The sequence below is a fragment of the Girardinichthys multiradiatus genome, chromosome 10 (assembly GCF_021462225.1).
Source record: "Girardinichthys multiradiatus isolate DD_20200921_A chromosome 10, DD_fGirMul_XY1, whole genome shotgun sequence".
Taxonomy (NCBI): Eukaryota; Metazoa; Chordata; class Actinopteri; order Cyprinodontiformes; family Goodeidae; genus Girardinichthys; species Girardinichthys multiradiatus.
Genome location: NC_061803.1, coordinates 7,928,125 through 7,946,537, shown reverse-complemented (window position 1 = coordinate 7,946,537; position 18,413 = coordinate 7,928,125). Strand labels below are relative to the sequence as shown.

The 18,413-nt window shown below is 41.6% G+C and overlaps 1 protein-coding gene across 1 annotated transcript in view; it reads right to left on the bottom strand.

The window, feature by feature from the left end:
• LOC124875221 (dynamin binding protein) overlaps positions 1-18,413 on the bottom strand; it is a 69,844-nt gene that overhangs the window by 28,688 nt on the left and 22,743 nt on the right. The window contains exons 2-4 of the mRNA XM_047377227.1: positions 14,460-14,614; positions 14,023-14,145; positions 4,150-6,285 (exon numbers count right to left, since the gene is read on the bottom strand). Coding sequence (XP_047233183.1) covers positions 4,150-6,285; positions 14,023-14,145; positions 14,460-14,604 — 2,404 coding nt within the window. The 5' untranslated portion in view covers positions 14,605-14,614. The remainder of the gene's footprint in view (positions 1-4,149; positions 6,286-14,022; positions 14,146-14,459; positions 14,615-18,413) is intronic.

The window sequence follows — 18,413 nt, the reverse complement described above, 5'->3', positions numbered from 1 at the left end:
TTCTATTTTTTTATGTAGTGTTCAGAGACTGTTCAGTAGTGTTTTTGATTTTGATTGACTCGGGGCACAATTTGACAACATAGTTCAGTTTTGAGCACAGATTAAACTGTTTTGAGGTGAGAGAAGAAATTTTGTGAATGTAGCTTGAAAATTGGGATTTGTGTTCACAGTTTGGATAAAAGGAGAGCAGCCTTTGAAAAATGTGTCTTAGCAATTGTGAAAAACTGTAAAACACAACCATAGCTCTCATCAAAGTAGTCTTAGTTACGAAGAGCTATCCAACAACTGTTTTAGTCTAAGTTAATATTATGAAATCTGAAGGTGAGTGCTTTAATCTTAACACAGTTGTGTAAAAACTTTTGAATATGGCTATTAAAAATTGCACATTGAGCTGGGGAACAACAGTAGGAAGGGGATTTATGGCTCTTTAAAAGAGCTGTTTAAAAGATTGGTTCATTTTTATTTACTTACACAAAGTCAGCATAACTAAATTTATCTGGCAAATAATCGTTGGAAGGAATGACTGGGTAGACTTAGATCAGAATCAGCAATTTTAAGTAATGCATTATTTGTTGCCATGGATTTGAATGAGATATTTCCCTGGTAAATAACAGTCTGCTTTACTACATTGTTTTCAGGAAAGTGCATCCAAATGCTGCTGCATTATCTTAGACCAGACTAATCATTTGTCTTTTTGAGTGACCAACCACTCATTTCAACCGAAGCATGTCCCTCTGTCCCCCTTGGACTGCTGTGCACTAATCACTCACATGATGGCAGTCCAGACAACTTCTATCTGGAGATAGAATAAACACCGCTTATGGACTCTTCTGCACTCTTCCCCTTGTGCCGGTTCTCCTTTTTACTCTGGTGTATCAAAAGAGGAGCCTGTGTATGCATCAGTGTAAGATACTGCCAGAAAAATATAAAATAAAAGAACAAGGCTTGGTTTCCATCATTCTTGTTAAGTAGACTGTCAATAGATTTGGTTAGTTAATGAACATCAGAACTCTAGAACCACATTATAAAAGCACTGAAGGAGGCCCCCACCACTTTCAAATTGTTAATTTGGCATTATGGGTACTTGGCAGAAAAAATAAATGGTGACAGGCCGACAGACAAGATATGAACAGTTTGTAAGCACTGTGAGCATACCGTGACTGGCCGTTAGCCACTAACGATGCTAAACGTAGCATCTGCTTCACAGCTTCTCATTGATGTTAATCTAAAAGGCATTTGGGAATCTCGTTCAAAATCTAACATATCCAGTGGTCAAACCCTTATAATTCAACACCAGGTAGCTTAAAGTTGATAAGGCAATTTATTCTCTTTGTAAAAACAAAACAATCCTTAAAACCCACCTTAGAATTAAGCTTCGTATGGAGCGGTCAAACCTGGACAAAATTATTTAGCACTGATTAAAGAGTCCTTACTACTGTATGAAATCCAATGAAATCTTTTTTTGTGGAAACAAAAAATGTTGATTTCTTGTTTTCCTGAAAATATTGCTAAAATCTCATCATGTTCTTGTGGACCCAATAATATGTAACGTCTCATCAGCTGGATGCATCGCTATGCGCCTACAAAACTCTTGATTGACGCAACTCTGTCCCCCTTTGATTCTAGAAATGTTTGCATAAAAACAGCTAACTTGTCACACAAAAAGAATCATTAACAATAACAGAAATATTTTTGTTTGCTATTTATGTGCGGATTTCATTCAAATACAGCTTGTTAACAATTAACAATACATTTCCAGTAATTGATTAATTGATTACAGACACTGTGTGCTCTTTGTGAAACCAGGAAGTACTTCAACTCTTATATTCCAAACTAAAACATATTGAAATACTATAGCAGCACTGTATCATAAACAAATATGGACTTAAAGACTAACATGGTTAGCTTTCTTAAACAATCACCTAGATCTCACTGTTATAACCCTCTCAGTGATTTTTTTTGTCCTTCTGAACCTCTTTGAGCCCTTCGGAGGACTTTGAACTACAGAGTACACTGCAGGCAGGGCCCAGTGTTTGACTCATTCTCTGCTTTATAACAATAAGCTTCCATTGTATCTCAGACGTCATATAAATGAAACACACCCTGCTAAGGCATGGAAAAAAACTCCCACTGCAAGCAAATGTGTGCTGAGGCATCTTAGATGCAGTGTAACAAGTTTATCCAACAAATATCCGGCGAGAATTGTTGATGTGTACACACCTGCGATCACTAAATATGAAAGACAAAGCAAAGTCTCTTATCCCTGCTAGACACTGTAGACTCCAAGCCTTTGTTTCTGACTAATGCATTTATAATTAACATTTCAAACACTTCACAACTAGCATATCCTGACAAAATCTTTAGCACATTTTCACATCTGACAGGGTTGCAATAATATCTAATTATTTAATTTCCCTTTGGGATTAATAAAGTATTTTTGAATTGAATTGAATTGAAGACAAGAGACTCGGTATTTGTTTTATTCATGTAAAAAGGGGTGCAAAGATGTTGGTAGTGAGATAAATGAATGGTATCTGTGGTATGTAGGTGACTGGTCCTTAAAGGCACCTGTAGCTAACATGACCAGTTCTCAGGAAATTATTTTTCTTAAGCCCAGTATTAAGCCCAGTTATGGTGAACAGAATAGGAAGGCAGAATGTGTATTTAAATAATCCGGCAACACCAATAAAAATGCTTAAATTGGTCTCCAAATGAATACTTTAATCTGTAATCTGACTAATAAATTCATCTTCAGGTAAAAATGGTTAAACTGTTACTGTTTTAATGTTAATTAAGAATCAGTTGCCATTACACCAGCGGCAGCCAGCTGCATGTTTCTCAATAAAACTTTGTTGTTGGGATGGAAATAATGCACTAAGAGACCCTAGTGGCAACATTTTCAGCAATAAAACCAAAAAAGTTAAATTATCTGATAGGACTGGTTTTTATTATATATTTCTTTATATAAATTGGATCTGTTTGTCTTGTAAAGTGCCTTGTTATGTCAGTTGTGAATTCATATATTCACTGCAACAATAAACCGCATTATGGAAGCAGTAACTGGAGCTGATTGCATTAGAAGTGTCTCTCAAATAAGTATCATAAAATTGTGTAACAGAGACCAACAGAGAAATAAAGATCAAATGTAACATGTTGTTTTACAAACTATTTATGTACGGCATGGCAATATTATATATATTTAAATCAGGAATGTTTGAACAGGGATACATTTTAAATATTGAGCGCCAAGACTTCCAGCAACCAGCGATGGGAAAAACTTTCAGGAGGTAGTCAATGATTCCTGGTTTTTTCCATTTTCAAATCAAAACATCCCTATATCTTAGGTGAAAACCAGTGGACACCAGTGTGGACACCGGTAAACGTCCCTGAGGCATCTTAAAGGTTTACCAATCTTATTTTCAATAATTATGATAAAAACTCGTTCCTGTCAATTTAACACTAACTTTAAAACAACCTTAAGTCACAATTTATTGACTCCAGAAACTCCCTACCTGTTTAGGACTGGGTCTAGAAGTACTGGTTTAAGGTTGGCGTTTACACTAGAAGCGGTCCTTGTGAGGTGTCAACAAGACACGCATACAGATGTCCTGTAAATGTAAATATTTAATTACCATTCCCCCTAATAACAGCATATAGTAAACAGGCCTTGGTATTTTTTTTAAAAGAAGTAACATTTTTGTGCCTGGGTTTGTATGAGAGAGATTTGGAAAACAGCTCATAGAGGAAATCTTGTAAGCACCAGTGTCTCATTTTCAGATTCCTTCTATATTAAGTTTTTTCTTCAGTGCCCCTGAAGTCACCTGCAGATAGCAGTGAGAAATACCATGAAGGAAATCAGATTTCATTCATATTTGGTTGTGCATTTCTTCTGCTGTTTAGGTGACCAACTGAGTTATCCCATTGTGTCAAATAAAATCCACAGGGATACATCTAGATGTGAGAGTAGGGTGTACCATTCTTATTGCTTGTTGTCATGGCTGGAGAGTAACATTAATCAGTAATTTTCTGTAACAGAAGTATGTGCTGGCTGTAATTTATTTTAAGGGAATTAAATCAAAGAAAGATCAAAATCTCAGTCTAAATGGGTCCTGATCTGTCTGTGACTATTACAACACCTAAGAGTCTTACCTTGTAGCTGCTGCTGCTCCAAGGCCAGAGTTTCCAGTGTGTAGTTACAGAACTCCAGATTCTCTAACGTCTGCAAGCGTGCCGTCTCCTCTTCCTCCTCCTCTAACATTGCCCTGAGTTCCTCAGCAGTCTGAGCATATTCCTCCATCTCATGCTCCACTTCCTGGAGTCGCAGCAGCACTTGGTACCTTTCCTCCTTCTGCTTCTCAGTTTCTGCCTCCATCTCCCTGTTCAGGTCTTGCTCAGTATCTTGCAGGGTTTCATTTTCATGGGTGGCCATGGGGTCACCTAACTCAGCCTGGACATTGCTGACTGTTTTGTCAAGACTGTGGAAGATGGGGCTATTTGTTCTGGCCCTGCAGGCTGGATAAGAGCCATTTTGTCTCGGTGAGCGAGGAGGGGGGCGAGGAGCAGGGCGAGTTGGTCTGTACGCAGTGGGGGCCGGTGGGCAATGGACTCGAGGACGAGGAGGAGGTGGACGAAGGGTTCTGTGCCTCTCCAATGAGGAGGTGTTAGAATGCAAAAGGTTGGAGACGGGGGAATGCGAGGAGCCTCTGATAATGTCGTTTTCATTGCTGAAGCCTAGAATGGAAAAGTGCCGGGAGACATGGGATTGCTGGTTCAGGTCAGAGGGTGAAGTATTCCTAAAAGCAGCAGAGCTCACATTGGTCTCACTGTAAGAAGTAGTCAAGCTTTTCTCAAACTCAAAAAGCTGCTGGGACAGCTTGGCTTCCAGGTCACTGGCTGATGTTGCCAGGGCTTCCAAGGTGATGGACGCCGGGAGTATCCCATTAGGGTCTTGTGTCTTATTTTGATAATGTGAAGGTGCAGCAGCACTCTGCTTCATGTCAGCATCACTTACACTGGCATGGCGAGTGAGTCTTTGTTGTTTAGGTCCTTCTATGACGGTAATTAAAGCCTTGCCAAGACTAGGTGGTTTGTTATGAAGGCTCCGAGTTCGTTTAGGTTGTAATGGTCGTCGGTTAGTGTTGGAATAGCTTGACAGGTTTCCATTTGACTTTGGGCTTATCTGTTGCCCAGAGTGATGCGGAGGTAGGCTTGGCCGAGGAGGCAGTCTAGGCCTCGCCAGAGGAGTAGATCTGGGTCTCTCAGGTGGCTTGTGAGGTGGGGGCACCGGTCTATGTGGTTGCGTCTGAAGTCTTATACTCACTTCATTCTGCTCCCTGGTATTAGTCTGAGCCGTGGCACTGTTATATTCATGCAGAAAGCTTTGCTCTTCATTCCTCTCAAAGTAGTCCAAGTCCCACACAGTATGATCCTCATACAACCTTAATTCAGGCACATTTTCTGAGCTATTGGAACCTACATGGTTAGAGTTTTCTTCAATGCCTCCATTCTCCTTCTCTTCTTCAACATTTCTTTCTTCTGTAGTTTTCTGCTCATTTTCTTCCATTTTGATGAAACGATGAGGGAAGATTCCTCGCCGTCCACGCAGTTCCCCCTCCAGCCAGCCGTCTTCCAAAGTGTTCACAATACGAATGCGATCTCCCACGTTAAAGTCCAATTCGCCTGACTCTAGGGCCCGAAACTCATACAGTGCAACCCCATACAGACCCTCCTCCTCCTCCTCATGCTCTTCCTTTCTGACACCTTCCTGCTGTTGTTCTTCTTCTTGATCAATAAAAACTTCCCCCTCTTCCATAACTTCCTCTTCAGTCCCCTCTCCAGCAATATAGGCCTTCTTGCACATTAACTCCGAGGCGTCTTCATCTAAATACTGCCCATCATCTGGGACTTGAGGAGACCGGAGGGGACCCAGGAGTTCCACAAACCCCTCTGGGAATATGCCCCTTTGGCCCTCTAATTCCCCCTGAAACCAGCCTGGCTCGGGACGTCCTGTGATGATGATCAGGTCACCCTCACGGAAGTCCAGCTCTTCATTGAGCTGCGCGTGGAGGCTCATAAGAGCCCGGGCTTGACCTAGTGCGTAAGGTGGGAGCTCTGAAGCCTGGGCCTGAGCTGAACGCTCTGACAGCTGCCTCGATCGACCAGAGAGGTTCAGCTCCTTCACACACGACACAGGAAAAGGTCCACGGAGACCCCAAGCATTACAGCCTCGTTGCCATGAATCTCTACGGTTCATGGACCCTCCTGTCTCTACCACGACCACATCACCTAGAGATACAGAGAGAGCAGAGGGATATCACATAATATAAATGCAAAAGAATTAAATACTAAACAATAAATCCAGAAACGTATCCTGTGATACAGTGCCTTGCAAAGGTATTGCTACTGCTCATGGTTTTCAATGTATTTTTGTAGTTTTCAAAGTTTTTTTCCAAATAAAATCTAAATAGTGTGAAGAGCATTTGTATTCCTCTCAGTTAATGTTTTGTAGAAACAACCTGCTTTTTGGAGCATGACTGTAAATACGTTGCACAACCAGACATTTAATTTTTGCCCATTCTTTTAATAGCTCAAGCAGATTGAATGGAGAACATCTGAACATCAATTTTTTACCATTCTAGCTCATGACTCAACCTTCATCTAAACCATTCTATTGAAGCTCTGGGCTTTAGTTTTGGGGATGCTGTTCTGCTGGAAGGGGAATTTGCAGTAATCTGCAGCCTCTAACAGATTTTCTTCCAGAATTATTCTGTATTTAGTTCCATCTGTTTTTCCATTAACTCTGAAGGGCTTCTCTGTACTGCTGAAGAATAGCATCTGATGTTCCCACCATGTTTGTGTGTGGAAATTGTGTGTTCAGGTGAATGGGCAGTGTTATTTTTCTGCCACAAAACTGTGTTGTGTGTGGCCAAAAAGGTCAAAATCTTCAATTTTGGTCTCATCTGACAAAGCACCTTCTTTCACATGAGTTGTGGAAATCTGCAAATGACTATTTCATTTATGGCTTTCTTCCTCTCACTGTTTTGTTCATCTAGATTTGTGGAATTCATGAGTAATAGTTTTCCTGTTGACAGATTTATCATAGTCTTTCTTGGTTGCTTTTCAGATCAATGCATTCTTTGTCCTGTTTGTCAGCTTAGGTAGACACCCACATCTTGGCAGGCTTGCAGTTGTGTCATATTCTTTATTAATTTTCAGAAAATGGATTACCCAGAGCTTTTGAGATTTTTTAAAGCTCGGAATATTGTTTTAAAACCTAACTTTAAGCTTTAAACTTCTCCAGAACGTTTTCGTGTCCCTTGGTCTCCATGATGCTGTTTGTTCACTAATGTTCTCCTACAAAGCCCTGTTGCCTTCACAGAACAGCTGGATTAACACTTTAGACTTTATTTACCAAGTAAATGACTTCAGAAGGCAATTCATTTGTCAGATTTTAATTTCTGAAAACCATTTATGAGTTTCCTTAAAAATGTTTGCCACAGTGTGTTGGTCTACCACATAAAATAGGTAAAAGATGTTGAAGTTCGTTGTTGCAATGTGACAAATTGTGGACAGGGTCATGGGTCAAGTATTATTAATTGGCAAGGAACTGTATGCTACTGTATGAAATATGTTCAAAATGATACAGATGGAAAACATTAGTAATCAAATCTCCACAAAATAAGTCCTCCTTTTTGGTTGGCAGGCTTTATTTTACTTTTTCATTCCGATCAACCTGGCATTTCTCCAAAGGTTTGGCAACATTATCAGGATATCCAAGGCATTTTCCCTCTCAAGGCATTTTAATAACTTTTCGTGGGTTGTACTGGGAGTGAGGGATTATAACAATGTTGTTTGGTCAGCGAGAAGTCACAGGGGTCACATTCCAAAAAACTGCGGCTCCACCTCCCATTGTGTCTGGGCCAGAAACTGGAACACAGCTATTGGAACCACAGGAAATACAACTGGATGGACAATAATGACCGTTTCCTATGGATCTACTGATATGGCAAATGTTGTTTGTCAATGTATGTTTTTTTTGAATGCATGATTTACTGTTACTGACTGAATATGTTAATGCATTTATCCAAAGCGACTTACAATGCAGTTAATATCAAAGCTAACAATAAGCTACTAAGAAGGAAGACCACTAGTCAGGTTCTGTCAGAGGTCACAGGGGTGACACTGGTGCAGTAGGAGGGTAAAGAAGTACAGGGTAGGTGCTAGGGTTGGAGATGCTCTCTGAGGAGCTAGGTTTCCTCAAGATAGACACTTGCCACTCTTCTGGTAGCACTCGGTAGGTCATTTTACTATCATGGAATGACCCATAAAAAGAGTCTGGATTGTCTTTAATGTGGTGCAGGAGCTGCTACATGAAGAGCGTTTGACAACTCGAGTGACTCCGTTGTGAATTAAGTCTTTATGAGAGGGCTGAAATACACGGGAGCCATTTTATTAAGCCCTTTGAAGGCTAAAATCAGTGACTTGAATTTGATGCAAGCAGCTAAGGGTAGCCAGTGGAGCTCAACAAAGAGAGGGGTAATGTTTGCTCTTTTAAGCTGATTGAATACCAGACATGCCACCACGTTCTGGACCATCTGCAGCGGTTTTACAGCAGTCTGGGAGGCTGATTAGGAGGGGGTTGCAGTAGTCCAGGCAGGAGATGACCATAGACCTGCTTATGATTAACAATGTGAAGCAGCCGATCTAGAAACATAATCTTTGAAGGTCAGCTGGTTCATAACACCCACGTTTCTAGCTACCTTTGATGGAGCAGGAGATAGGGATTTAGTTTTGATGCAGATATTGTGGTGTTTAGTGGAGTCGACTGGGAAGACAAGCAGTTCAGCTTTAGAGAGATTTAGTTGGAGATGATGAGCTTTCATCCATGTCGATTTGTCAGAGAGGCATGAATGTGGTCATAATAAAAGGACTGACATGAAAATGAAAGACTAATAGATTTAGAGTTCATTTAAATATTTGCCGCAGTTGCCACTAGTAAGAATGATTAAATCTAAACATTTAAAAGCACTGAATACTTCATCTGCTTCATCTGCTGCTATAATAAGACTAGGAGCCATTTCTTGTCAAACTAAAAGACAAAGCAAAGAGTTTTTTACTGGTACAAAGAATCTCTTAACATCCATTAAGGATGCCTGAGAGCTGCAAAGGAAAGAATCACAAAACACGTGATAAAAGGAGAATCATCAGATAGATGGAAAGGAAGGAATAATCATCTGAAGACAGAACTAGTTTAAAATTTGGCCTCTGATGGCCATCTAGTGGAGAGTTTGGTAAATTAACATTCTGTCCAAATCCAGTTCTTGAGAACTACAATACTATCCTGCGAACTTTAAATGAATTCCTTCTCTGACACACCCTACTATTACTGAAAAAAATGATTCAGTATTATTTAATATAAATATTGAGCAACTTTAGCATCGGTAAAAAAACAGACTACTAATTAGATGTCTTTTATTTAATTATTTAGATAATGTTTTCTCCATATCTGCAGTAACAATTAAGCTGAAAGTGAAAGAGCTTAAATCTCCATAACTATGATGAAAAGGGACACTCTAAACTTCCCACCTGCATTATGGCTTTCACTTTAACTTGTTTTTCAAAATACGGTAACTTATTGGTGTCCAAAGCTCGTCTTCCCCCCCCAAACAACTTTAGGGATAAGTCATGGCACTGGGGAGAGATCACCGTTTTAGCTGTTCTTTGTTTTTCCTCGTTTTAGGCTGGTAAAGCTGTAATTTCATTATATATAAATATATATATATATATATATATATATATATATATATATATATACAGTACAGACCAAAAGTTTGGACACACCTTCTCATTCAAAGAGTTTTCTTTATTTTCATGACTATGAATATTGTAGCTTCACACTGAAGGCATCAAAACTATGAATTAACATAGTTTTGATGTTATTATATACTGAACAAAAAAAGTGTGAAACAACTGAAAATATGTCTTATATTCTAGGTTCTTCAAAGTAGCCACCTTTTGCTTTGATTACTGCTCCACACACTCTTGGCATTCTGTTGATGAGCTTCAAGAGGTAGTCATCTGAAATGGTTTTCACTTCACAGGTGTGCCCTGTCAGGTTTAATAAGTGGGATTTCAAGCCTTATAAATGGGGTTGGGACCATCAGTTGTGTTGTGCAGGAGGTGGATACAGTACACACCTGATAGTCCTACTGAATAGACTGTTAGAATTTGTATTATGGCAAGAAAAAAGCAGCTAAGTAAAGAAAAACGAGTAGCCATCATTACTTAAAAAATGAAGGTCAGTCAGTCCGAACAATTGGGAAAACATTGAAAGTGTCCCCAAGTGCAGTCGCAAAAACCATCAAGCGCTACAAAGAAACTGGCACATGAGGACCGCCCCAGGAAAGGAAGACCAAGAGTCACCTCTGCTGCGGACGATAAGTTCATCCGAGTCACCAGCCTCAGAAATCGCAGGTTAACAGCAGCTCAGTTTAGAGAATAGGTCAATGCCACACAGAGTTCTAGCAGCAGACACATCTCTAGAACAACTGTTAAGAGGAGACTGTGTGAATCAGGCCTTCATGGTAAAATAGCTGCTATGCTAGGAAACCACTGCTGAGGACAGGCAACAAGCAGAAGAGACTTGTTTGGGCTAAAGAACACAAGGAATGGACATTAGACCAGTGGAAATCTGTGCTTTGGTCTAATGAGTCCAAGTTTGAGATCTTTGGTTCCAACCACCGTGTCTTTGTGCGGCACAGAAGAGGTGAACGGATGGACTCTACATGCCTGGTTCCCACCGTGAAGCATGGAGGAGGAGGTGTGATGGTGTGGGGGTGCTTTGCTGGTGACACTGTTGGGGATTTATTCAAAATTGAAGGCATACTGAACCAGCATGGCTACCACAGCATCTTGCAGCGGCATGCTATTCTATCCGGTTTGCGTTTAGTTGGACCATCATTTATTTTTCAACAGGACAATGACCCCAAACACACCTCCAGGCTGTGTAAGGGCTATTTGACCAAGAAGGAGAGTGATGGGGTGCTGCGCCAGATGACCTGGCCTCCACAGTCACCAGACCCAAACCCAATCGAGATGGTTTGGGGTGAGCTGGACCCACAAAGTGAAGGCAAAAGGGCCAACAAGTGCTAACCATCTCTGGGAACTCCTTCAAGACTGTTGGAAAACCATTTCAGGTGACTACCTCTTGAAGCTCATCAACAGAAAGCCAAGAGTGTGCGGAGCAGTAATCAAAGAAAAAGGTGGCTACTTTGAAGAACCTAGAATATAAGACGTATTTTCAGTTGTTTCACACTTTTTTGTTCAGTATATAATTCCACATGTGTTAATTCACTTTTGGTCTGTACTGTATATATATATATATATATATATATATATATATATATATATATATATATATATATATATATATATATATATATATATATATGAATAAGGCTAGGGTGTAGGGTATTATATACTGAAATTCAAAACGAGAGAGCAGTTTGAAAGGTATAAATAATATCCAGAAAGTTAAGAAGGCAAAAACGACTTCAAGAGCACATCAGACAATAAGAAAAATAATAATAAAAACATTCTCATATGGTTTCACTATCAACACTATACAGTAAATGGAAAGTACAGCTCCCTCCACACTAATTAACACAGATAATAAAGATGTCTAAAAAGCCAGTAATGAAATTAATCTTTTCTGCAGTAGCATAATGTCACCTTAAAAAATGCTGCAGTTCTCCAACAGTGAGCTTTAGAGATGTTTTTACCTCCCTTACCATCTTCCCCTCTGTGCGTGGTGGCATGATGTGGGGCTCAGGGAAATACGCCATGTTGTCACATCATACATATACATATATATATATGTATATATGCATATATACATATATACAGGTCCTTCTCAACAAATTAGCATATTGTGATAAAGTTCATTATTTTTCATAATGTCATGATGAAAATTTAACATTCATATATTTTAGATTCATTGCACACTAACTGAAATATTTCAGGTCTTTTATTGTCTTAATACGGATGATTTTGGCATACAGCTCATGAAAACCCAAAATTCCTATCTCACAAAATTAGCATATTTCATCCGACCAATAAAAGAAAAGTGTTTTTAATACAAAAAACGTCAACCTTCAAATAATCATGTACAGTTATGCACTCAATACTTGGTCGGGAATCCTTTTGCAGAAATGACTGCTTCAATGCGGCGTGGCATGGAGGCAATCAGCCTGTGGCACTGCTGAGGTCTTATGGAGGCCCAGGATGCTTTGATAGCGGCCTTTAGCTCATCCAGAGTGTTGGGTCTTGAGTCTCTCAACGTTCTCTTCACAATATCCCACAGATTCTCTATGGGGTTCAGGTCAGGAGAGTTGGCAGGCCAATTGAGCACAGTGATACCATGGTCAGTAAACCATTTACCAGTGGTTTTGGCACAGTGAGCAGGTGCCAGGTCGTGCTGAAAAATGAAATCTTCATCTCCATAAAGCTTTTCAGCAGATGGAAGCATGAAGTGCTCCAAAATCTCCTGATAGCTAGCTGCATTGACCCTGCCCTTGATAAAACACAGTGGACCAACACCAGCAGCTGACACGGCACCCCAGACCATCACTGACTGTGGGTACTTGACACTGGACGTCTGGCATTTTGGCATTTCCTTCTCCCCAGTCTTCCTCCAGACTCTGGCACCTTGATTTCCGAATGACATGCAGAATTTGCTTTCATCCGAAAAAAGTACTTTGGACCACTGAGCAACAGTCCAGTGCTGCTTCTCTGTAGCCCAGGTCTGGGGAATGCGGCACCTGTAGCCCATTTCCTGCACACGCCTGTGCACGGTGGCTCTGGATGTTTCTACTCCATACTCAGTCCACTGCTTCCGCAGGTCCCCCAAGGTCTGGAATCGGCCCTTCTCCACAATCTTCCTCAGGGTCCGGTCACCTCTTCTCGTTGTGCAGCGTTTTCTGCCACACTTTTTCCTTCCCACAGACTTCCCACTGAGGTGCCTTGATACAGCACTCTGGGAACAGCCTATTTGTTCAAAAATTTCTTTCTGTGTCTTACCCTCTTGCTTGAGGGTGTCAATAGTGGCCTTCTGGACAGCAGTCAGGTCGGCAGTCTTACCCATGATTGGGGTTTTGAGTGATGAACCAGGCTGGGAGTTTTAAAGGCCTCAGGAATCTTTTGCAGGTGTTTAGAGTTAACTCATTGATTCAGATGATTAGGTTCATAGCTCGTTTAGAGACCCTTTTAATGATATGCTAATTTTGTGAGATAGGAATTTTGGGTTTTCATGAGCTGTATGCCAAAATCATCCGTATTAAGACAATAAAAGACCTGAAATATTTCAGTTAGTGTGCAATGAATCTAAAATATATGAATGTTAAATTTTCATCATGACATTATGGAAAATAATGAACTTTATCACAATATGCTAATTTTTTGAGAAGGACCTGTATATATATATATATATATATATATATATATATATATATATATATATATATATATATGTATATATATATATATATATATATATATACATTTTATTTTTTTTAAATACCTATTATATAAATCGATTTATTTTATGGTGACATTAAAGAACTAGTGTGAACATTAGTGTGAAATTAGGCTCCTGCAATATAAATGATTTTACTTCTAGCCTTTTTACACATCTTTACCAGGGCTGGCTACAAAAAAAACCTTTCAAAGTGACTTATTACCATAGCTACGTTTCAGTAAAAATAAATTGGTGAAATCTAACTGTGGAGGCAAAGACTCAAGACAAAAAAAGCAGAAAACAACCAATTTACCTGAGCTCTCCAACATCAACAAGAAGCGTTAAACTGAGAAAACATGAGCTGTTAAATGTAAACAGTGGTATTTTATGAAACACGTGCCTTGTTAAGTTACACCATATGTGATGTGCACAGATATGCTAGTGAGTCATTCTTCTTTCATTATGTTAAACATACTTAGTACTTCTGAGTGTATAAAATACAACCGTACCTCTCTTCAAGGGCAGAGTCCCTGACTCTGTAGAGCTGAAATCATTGATGCACACATAGAGTCTGTCTCCAGGCTTGGTGCTGGGGATTGTAACCTCTTCCACGAAGGTGCTGGGGAACTGGCCTAAAGACAGAGGAAGGACACAGCTGAATGCTGGGAGGGATGGATGGATGGATGGATGGATACAATTTCTGTATTTCTCATTGAGATTTATTTTTGGAAGTGACCCGCCCGCAATAAAAAAATAATAATAATTGGACGTCACAACCAGTCACTAAAGGGAAGGAATGGACTCCATGATTATCCCTTACATGCAGAAATAGGTTAAAACACTCAATCGTGTAATTTATCAACTTAGCCAAAACTTTTTTGTCTTAGTAAAATAATTCATGACAGAAATTAGATGGATAATATCGATATTAGCCGCCAAAACTTACCCGTGATGCCATCTTTGTTACCAAGCAACCAGAACTCATCCACTACACCCAGGACCTCGATGACATCGCCAGGGAAAAGCGGGAGCTCCTCCGAGACGCTGGGGAGGAACTCAAACACGGCACGCACCACCGAGCCCGGTTCCATTCCTCATAACCTGCAGAGGTTCACAGAAAGAGATATGCCGGTATTACTCTGATTAAAAGCAAAATATGCAGTAGAATTCACAAAGCGCAGCAACCAAAGCAACACATTACCAGATTTCTTTGAATTCTAAGCAAGAATGCACATGGGAAGCATTCAAAGTCCTTATGCAAATCAACACATGCCTGAGAGAGGACAAGCTTTTGTGGACTAACACCAAGTGAGAGGAGTAACGAGAGTGTGAGAAATCTGGGACAGAGAGAAAAGAAAAGAGAGAGCTGTAGTTAAGACGGCTGAATAACATTCCCCAACACTCCTTGTTCCTGTACAAGGCAATCAGGGAAGGACATTTTAAATCTGTGCATATTGACTGAGGTAATTGCACCGTTACAGCCTTCTCATTCTCATGTTAAAGCCTCCACATTTATTCTGTTTATATTCATTAGTGCATTAGGTTCTTTAGTTCAGCTGGTCCCTGTTTGCGTCTTGGCTGCCATGTGAATATAATGTATAATTACAGTTCTTGCACTTTAAAGAGTTTTCTTTGTCTCCAGCATTAAAGCCACAGCTTGAAATATAAGTGGCGAACATTTAAACACCATGCTGTGCACAAATGAGAACATTGAACCTTGTATTATTCCTGCATGCCTAAAATCAGAAGTGAAAAGAAAGTATTTAATTACTGCAAACTGGAAACAGGCTTAAACAACAGTTTTCGTCAGGTCCCGGCTTGACATTTTTATATTTAAGGTGCTCTGCAGACTAGGTTTAGGTAAAGCTGAACCAGAAACACGTTTCCCTCACATCTGTTTGTTTTTGTTTTTCTCTCGTTAGTAAATAACTGGAAAATATGCAGCAGTTTGATTAATAAACTTCTTGCACTTTCATGCAAGTAGCAGGCCTGGGTGACGTGTCCTTGAAAGAAACAAGTTACAGTGCTAAAAAATAGATTAATTTCTGGTCTTTTAAAATGTGTAATAATTAATAATTCAATAAGAAATGAGGGGAATTCAGATTGATAATTAGATTGTTAATTAATGGTGAAAAATTACTGTATACCATCAGCAAACTGCAAATCCTTCAAAATGATGCCTGGGTGGGTTTGGCTGAGATTTCTGTGCTTGATATAATGATGTAATTCGCTCTGCTGTTCAAATGTACTTGCACATCTTTTTTGGTGACATTTATATATAAAAAGGGCGGGGGGGGGGGGGGGGGGGGGGGGGGTAGTAAAGTGAATGACAATAAAAGTGCAAAAGTAAAAAAAAAATGCATGCGATAGATGAGGCTGTATTGGCGTATGTATGGCGCAGCAGATGGTCGCCTCGGCATGTTGGTGCGCATTGTTTTGTTTTGTTTTTTTTGCTTTAAAACGGTCTTCTGTGATGGTACCCGGAGCTCTCTCACCAGAGAAGAACTCATGAACATCAGGGCTACTACACCAGAGGAGTTATTTCCAACTTTTCTGCCTACTGCTCTGGAATATTTGGACATTCTGGTCAAAGGTTCCGCTCACCTTTGTTCACGCGGTGAAACGCCGGAAGAGAGGGAAACGGGCTGGGTTGCTGGTACGACTTCGCCAGCGTGGACTACGAACACCGTTACCTGGAATATTTCTCTCTAACTCACTTCCCAACAAAATTGAGGAACTACAACTGCTGTTGGGGAAAAACAGGGACTTTTATTCATCGGCAGTTTTGTGCTTCACGGAGACGTGGCTGTGTGGATTAATACCGGACTCTGCGCTGCAGCTGGCAGGATTCCAGCTCTACTGAGCGGACAGAGACACGGAACTCTCCGGCAAAGAGAAAGGTGGGGGAATCTGTTTTTACCTCAACAGTGGTTGGTGCAACGACGTGACAGTGATTCAGCAGCACTGTTCTCCAGACCTGGAAGCCTTCATCATAAACTGTAAGCCTTTCTATTCCCCCCGTGAGTTCGCTTCGTTCATCCTGGTCGGTGTTTACATCCCGCCGTAAGCTAACGTGCAGGTCGCACAGCGCATGCTCGCCGACCAGATACTGAGTGTGGAGCAGACCAACCCGGACTCCTTAGTAATCGTCGTTGGCGACTTTAACAAAGGTAATCTGACCCACGAACTCCCCAAATATAGACAGTTTATAAAATGTCCGACCAGAGAAGACAATATTCTGGATCACTGTTACACCACCATCAGAGACGCTTATCACGCCGTCCCACGTACTGAACTGGGCCAATCCGACCACATCATGGTCCACCTGATTCCTGCATACAGGCAGAAACTAAAGCTCTGCAAACCTGTTGTGAGGACGACAAGGAAGTGGAGCAGTGAGGCTGTGGAGAATCTCCAGGCGTGTTTAGGCTGTACAGACTGGGATGTGTTCAGGACTACTACCAACAGTCTGGACGAGTACACAGAGGCTGTGACTTCCTACATCAGCTTCTGTGAGGACAGCTGTGTACCATCATGCATCAGGGTGAGTTACAACAACGACAAACCCTGGTTCACAGCTAAACTCAGAAGGTTAAGACTGGATAAGGAAGAGGCCTTCAGGAGTGGGGACAAAGACATATACAGAGAGGCAAAGTACAAGTTTGGCAAGGCAGTGAAAGAGGCCAAACGACTGTACTCTGAGAAGCTCCAAAACCTGTTCTCAGCCAACGACTCTGCGTCTGTCTGGAAAGGGCTCAAGCAAATCACCAACTACAAGCCGAAAGCCCCCCACTCCATCAACGACCGACGCCTCGCCAACGACCTGAACGAGTTCTACTGACGCTTTGAAAGATAAAGGGACAGTCCTGCAACCATCCCCCACGACGCCCCCCAACAGCTGCAGCCACAATCCACCTCCCCAACCTCAAGAGGGGCCTTGGCACCTCCAACCCCCACCCTGAAGTTCCCCCCCACCAGCCCCCTACCCACGCCGAGGACGGCTCTTTCCATCCAGGAGAGGGACGTAAACAAACTCTTTAGGAGACAGAACCCCCGGAAAGCTGCTGGTCCGGATTCTGTCTCACCAGCCAGCCTGAAGCACTGCGTTGATCAGCTGTCTCCAGTCTTCACAGAAATTTTTAACACCTCACTGGAGACATGTCATGTGCCAGCCTGCTTCAAGTCCTCCACCATCGTCCCTGTTCCCAAGAAGCCAAGGACCACAGGGCTTAATGACTTCAGACCCGTCGCCCTGACCTCTGTGGTGATGAAGTCCTTTGAGCGCCTTGTGCTCTCACACCTAAAAGACATCACCGACCCCCTCCTGGACCCCCTGCAGTTTGCCTACAGAGCCAACAGGTCTGTAGATGATGCAGTCAACCTAGCCCTTCACTTCATCCTCCGGCACCTGGACTCCACAGGAACCTATGCCAGGATCCTGTTTGTGGATTTCAGCTCTGCCTTCAACACCATCGTCCCAGTTCTGCTACAGGAGAAGCTCTCCCAGCTGAGTGTGCCCGACTCCACCTGTAGGTGGATAACTGACTTCCTTTCTGACAGGAAGCAGCGCGTGAGGCTGGGGAAGCACGTCTCTGACTCCCTGACCATCAGCACCGGTTCCCCCCAAGGCTGTGTTCTCTCTCCTCTGCTCTTCTCCCTGTACACCAACAGCTGCACCTCCAGTCACCAGTCTGTCAAGCTTCTGAAGTTTGCGGACGACACCACCCTGATCGGACTCATCTCTGATGGTGACGAGTCTGCGTACAGATGGGAGGTGGACCATCTGTTGGACTTGTGCAGCCAGAACAACCTTGAGCTCAACGCTCTAAAAACAGTGGAGATGGTTGAGGACTTCAGGCAGAACCCAGCCCCACCTGCCCCCATCACCCTCTGTGACTCC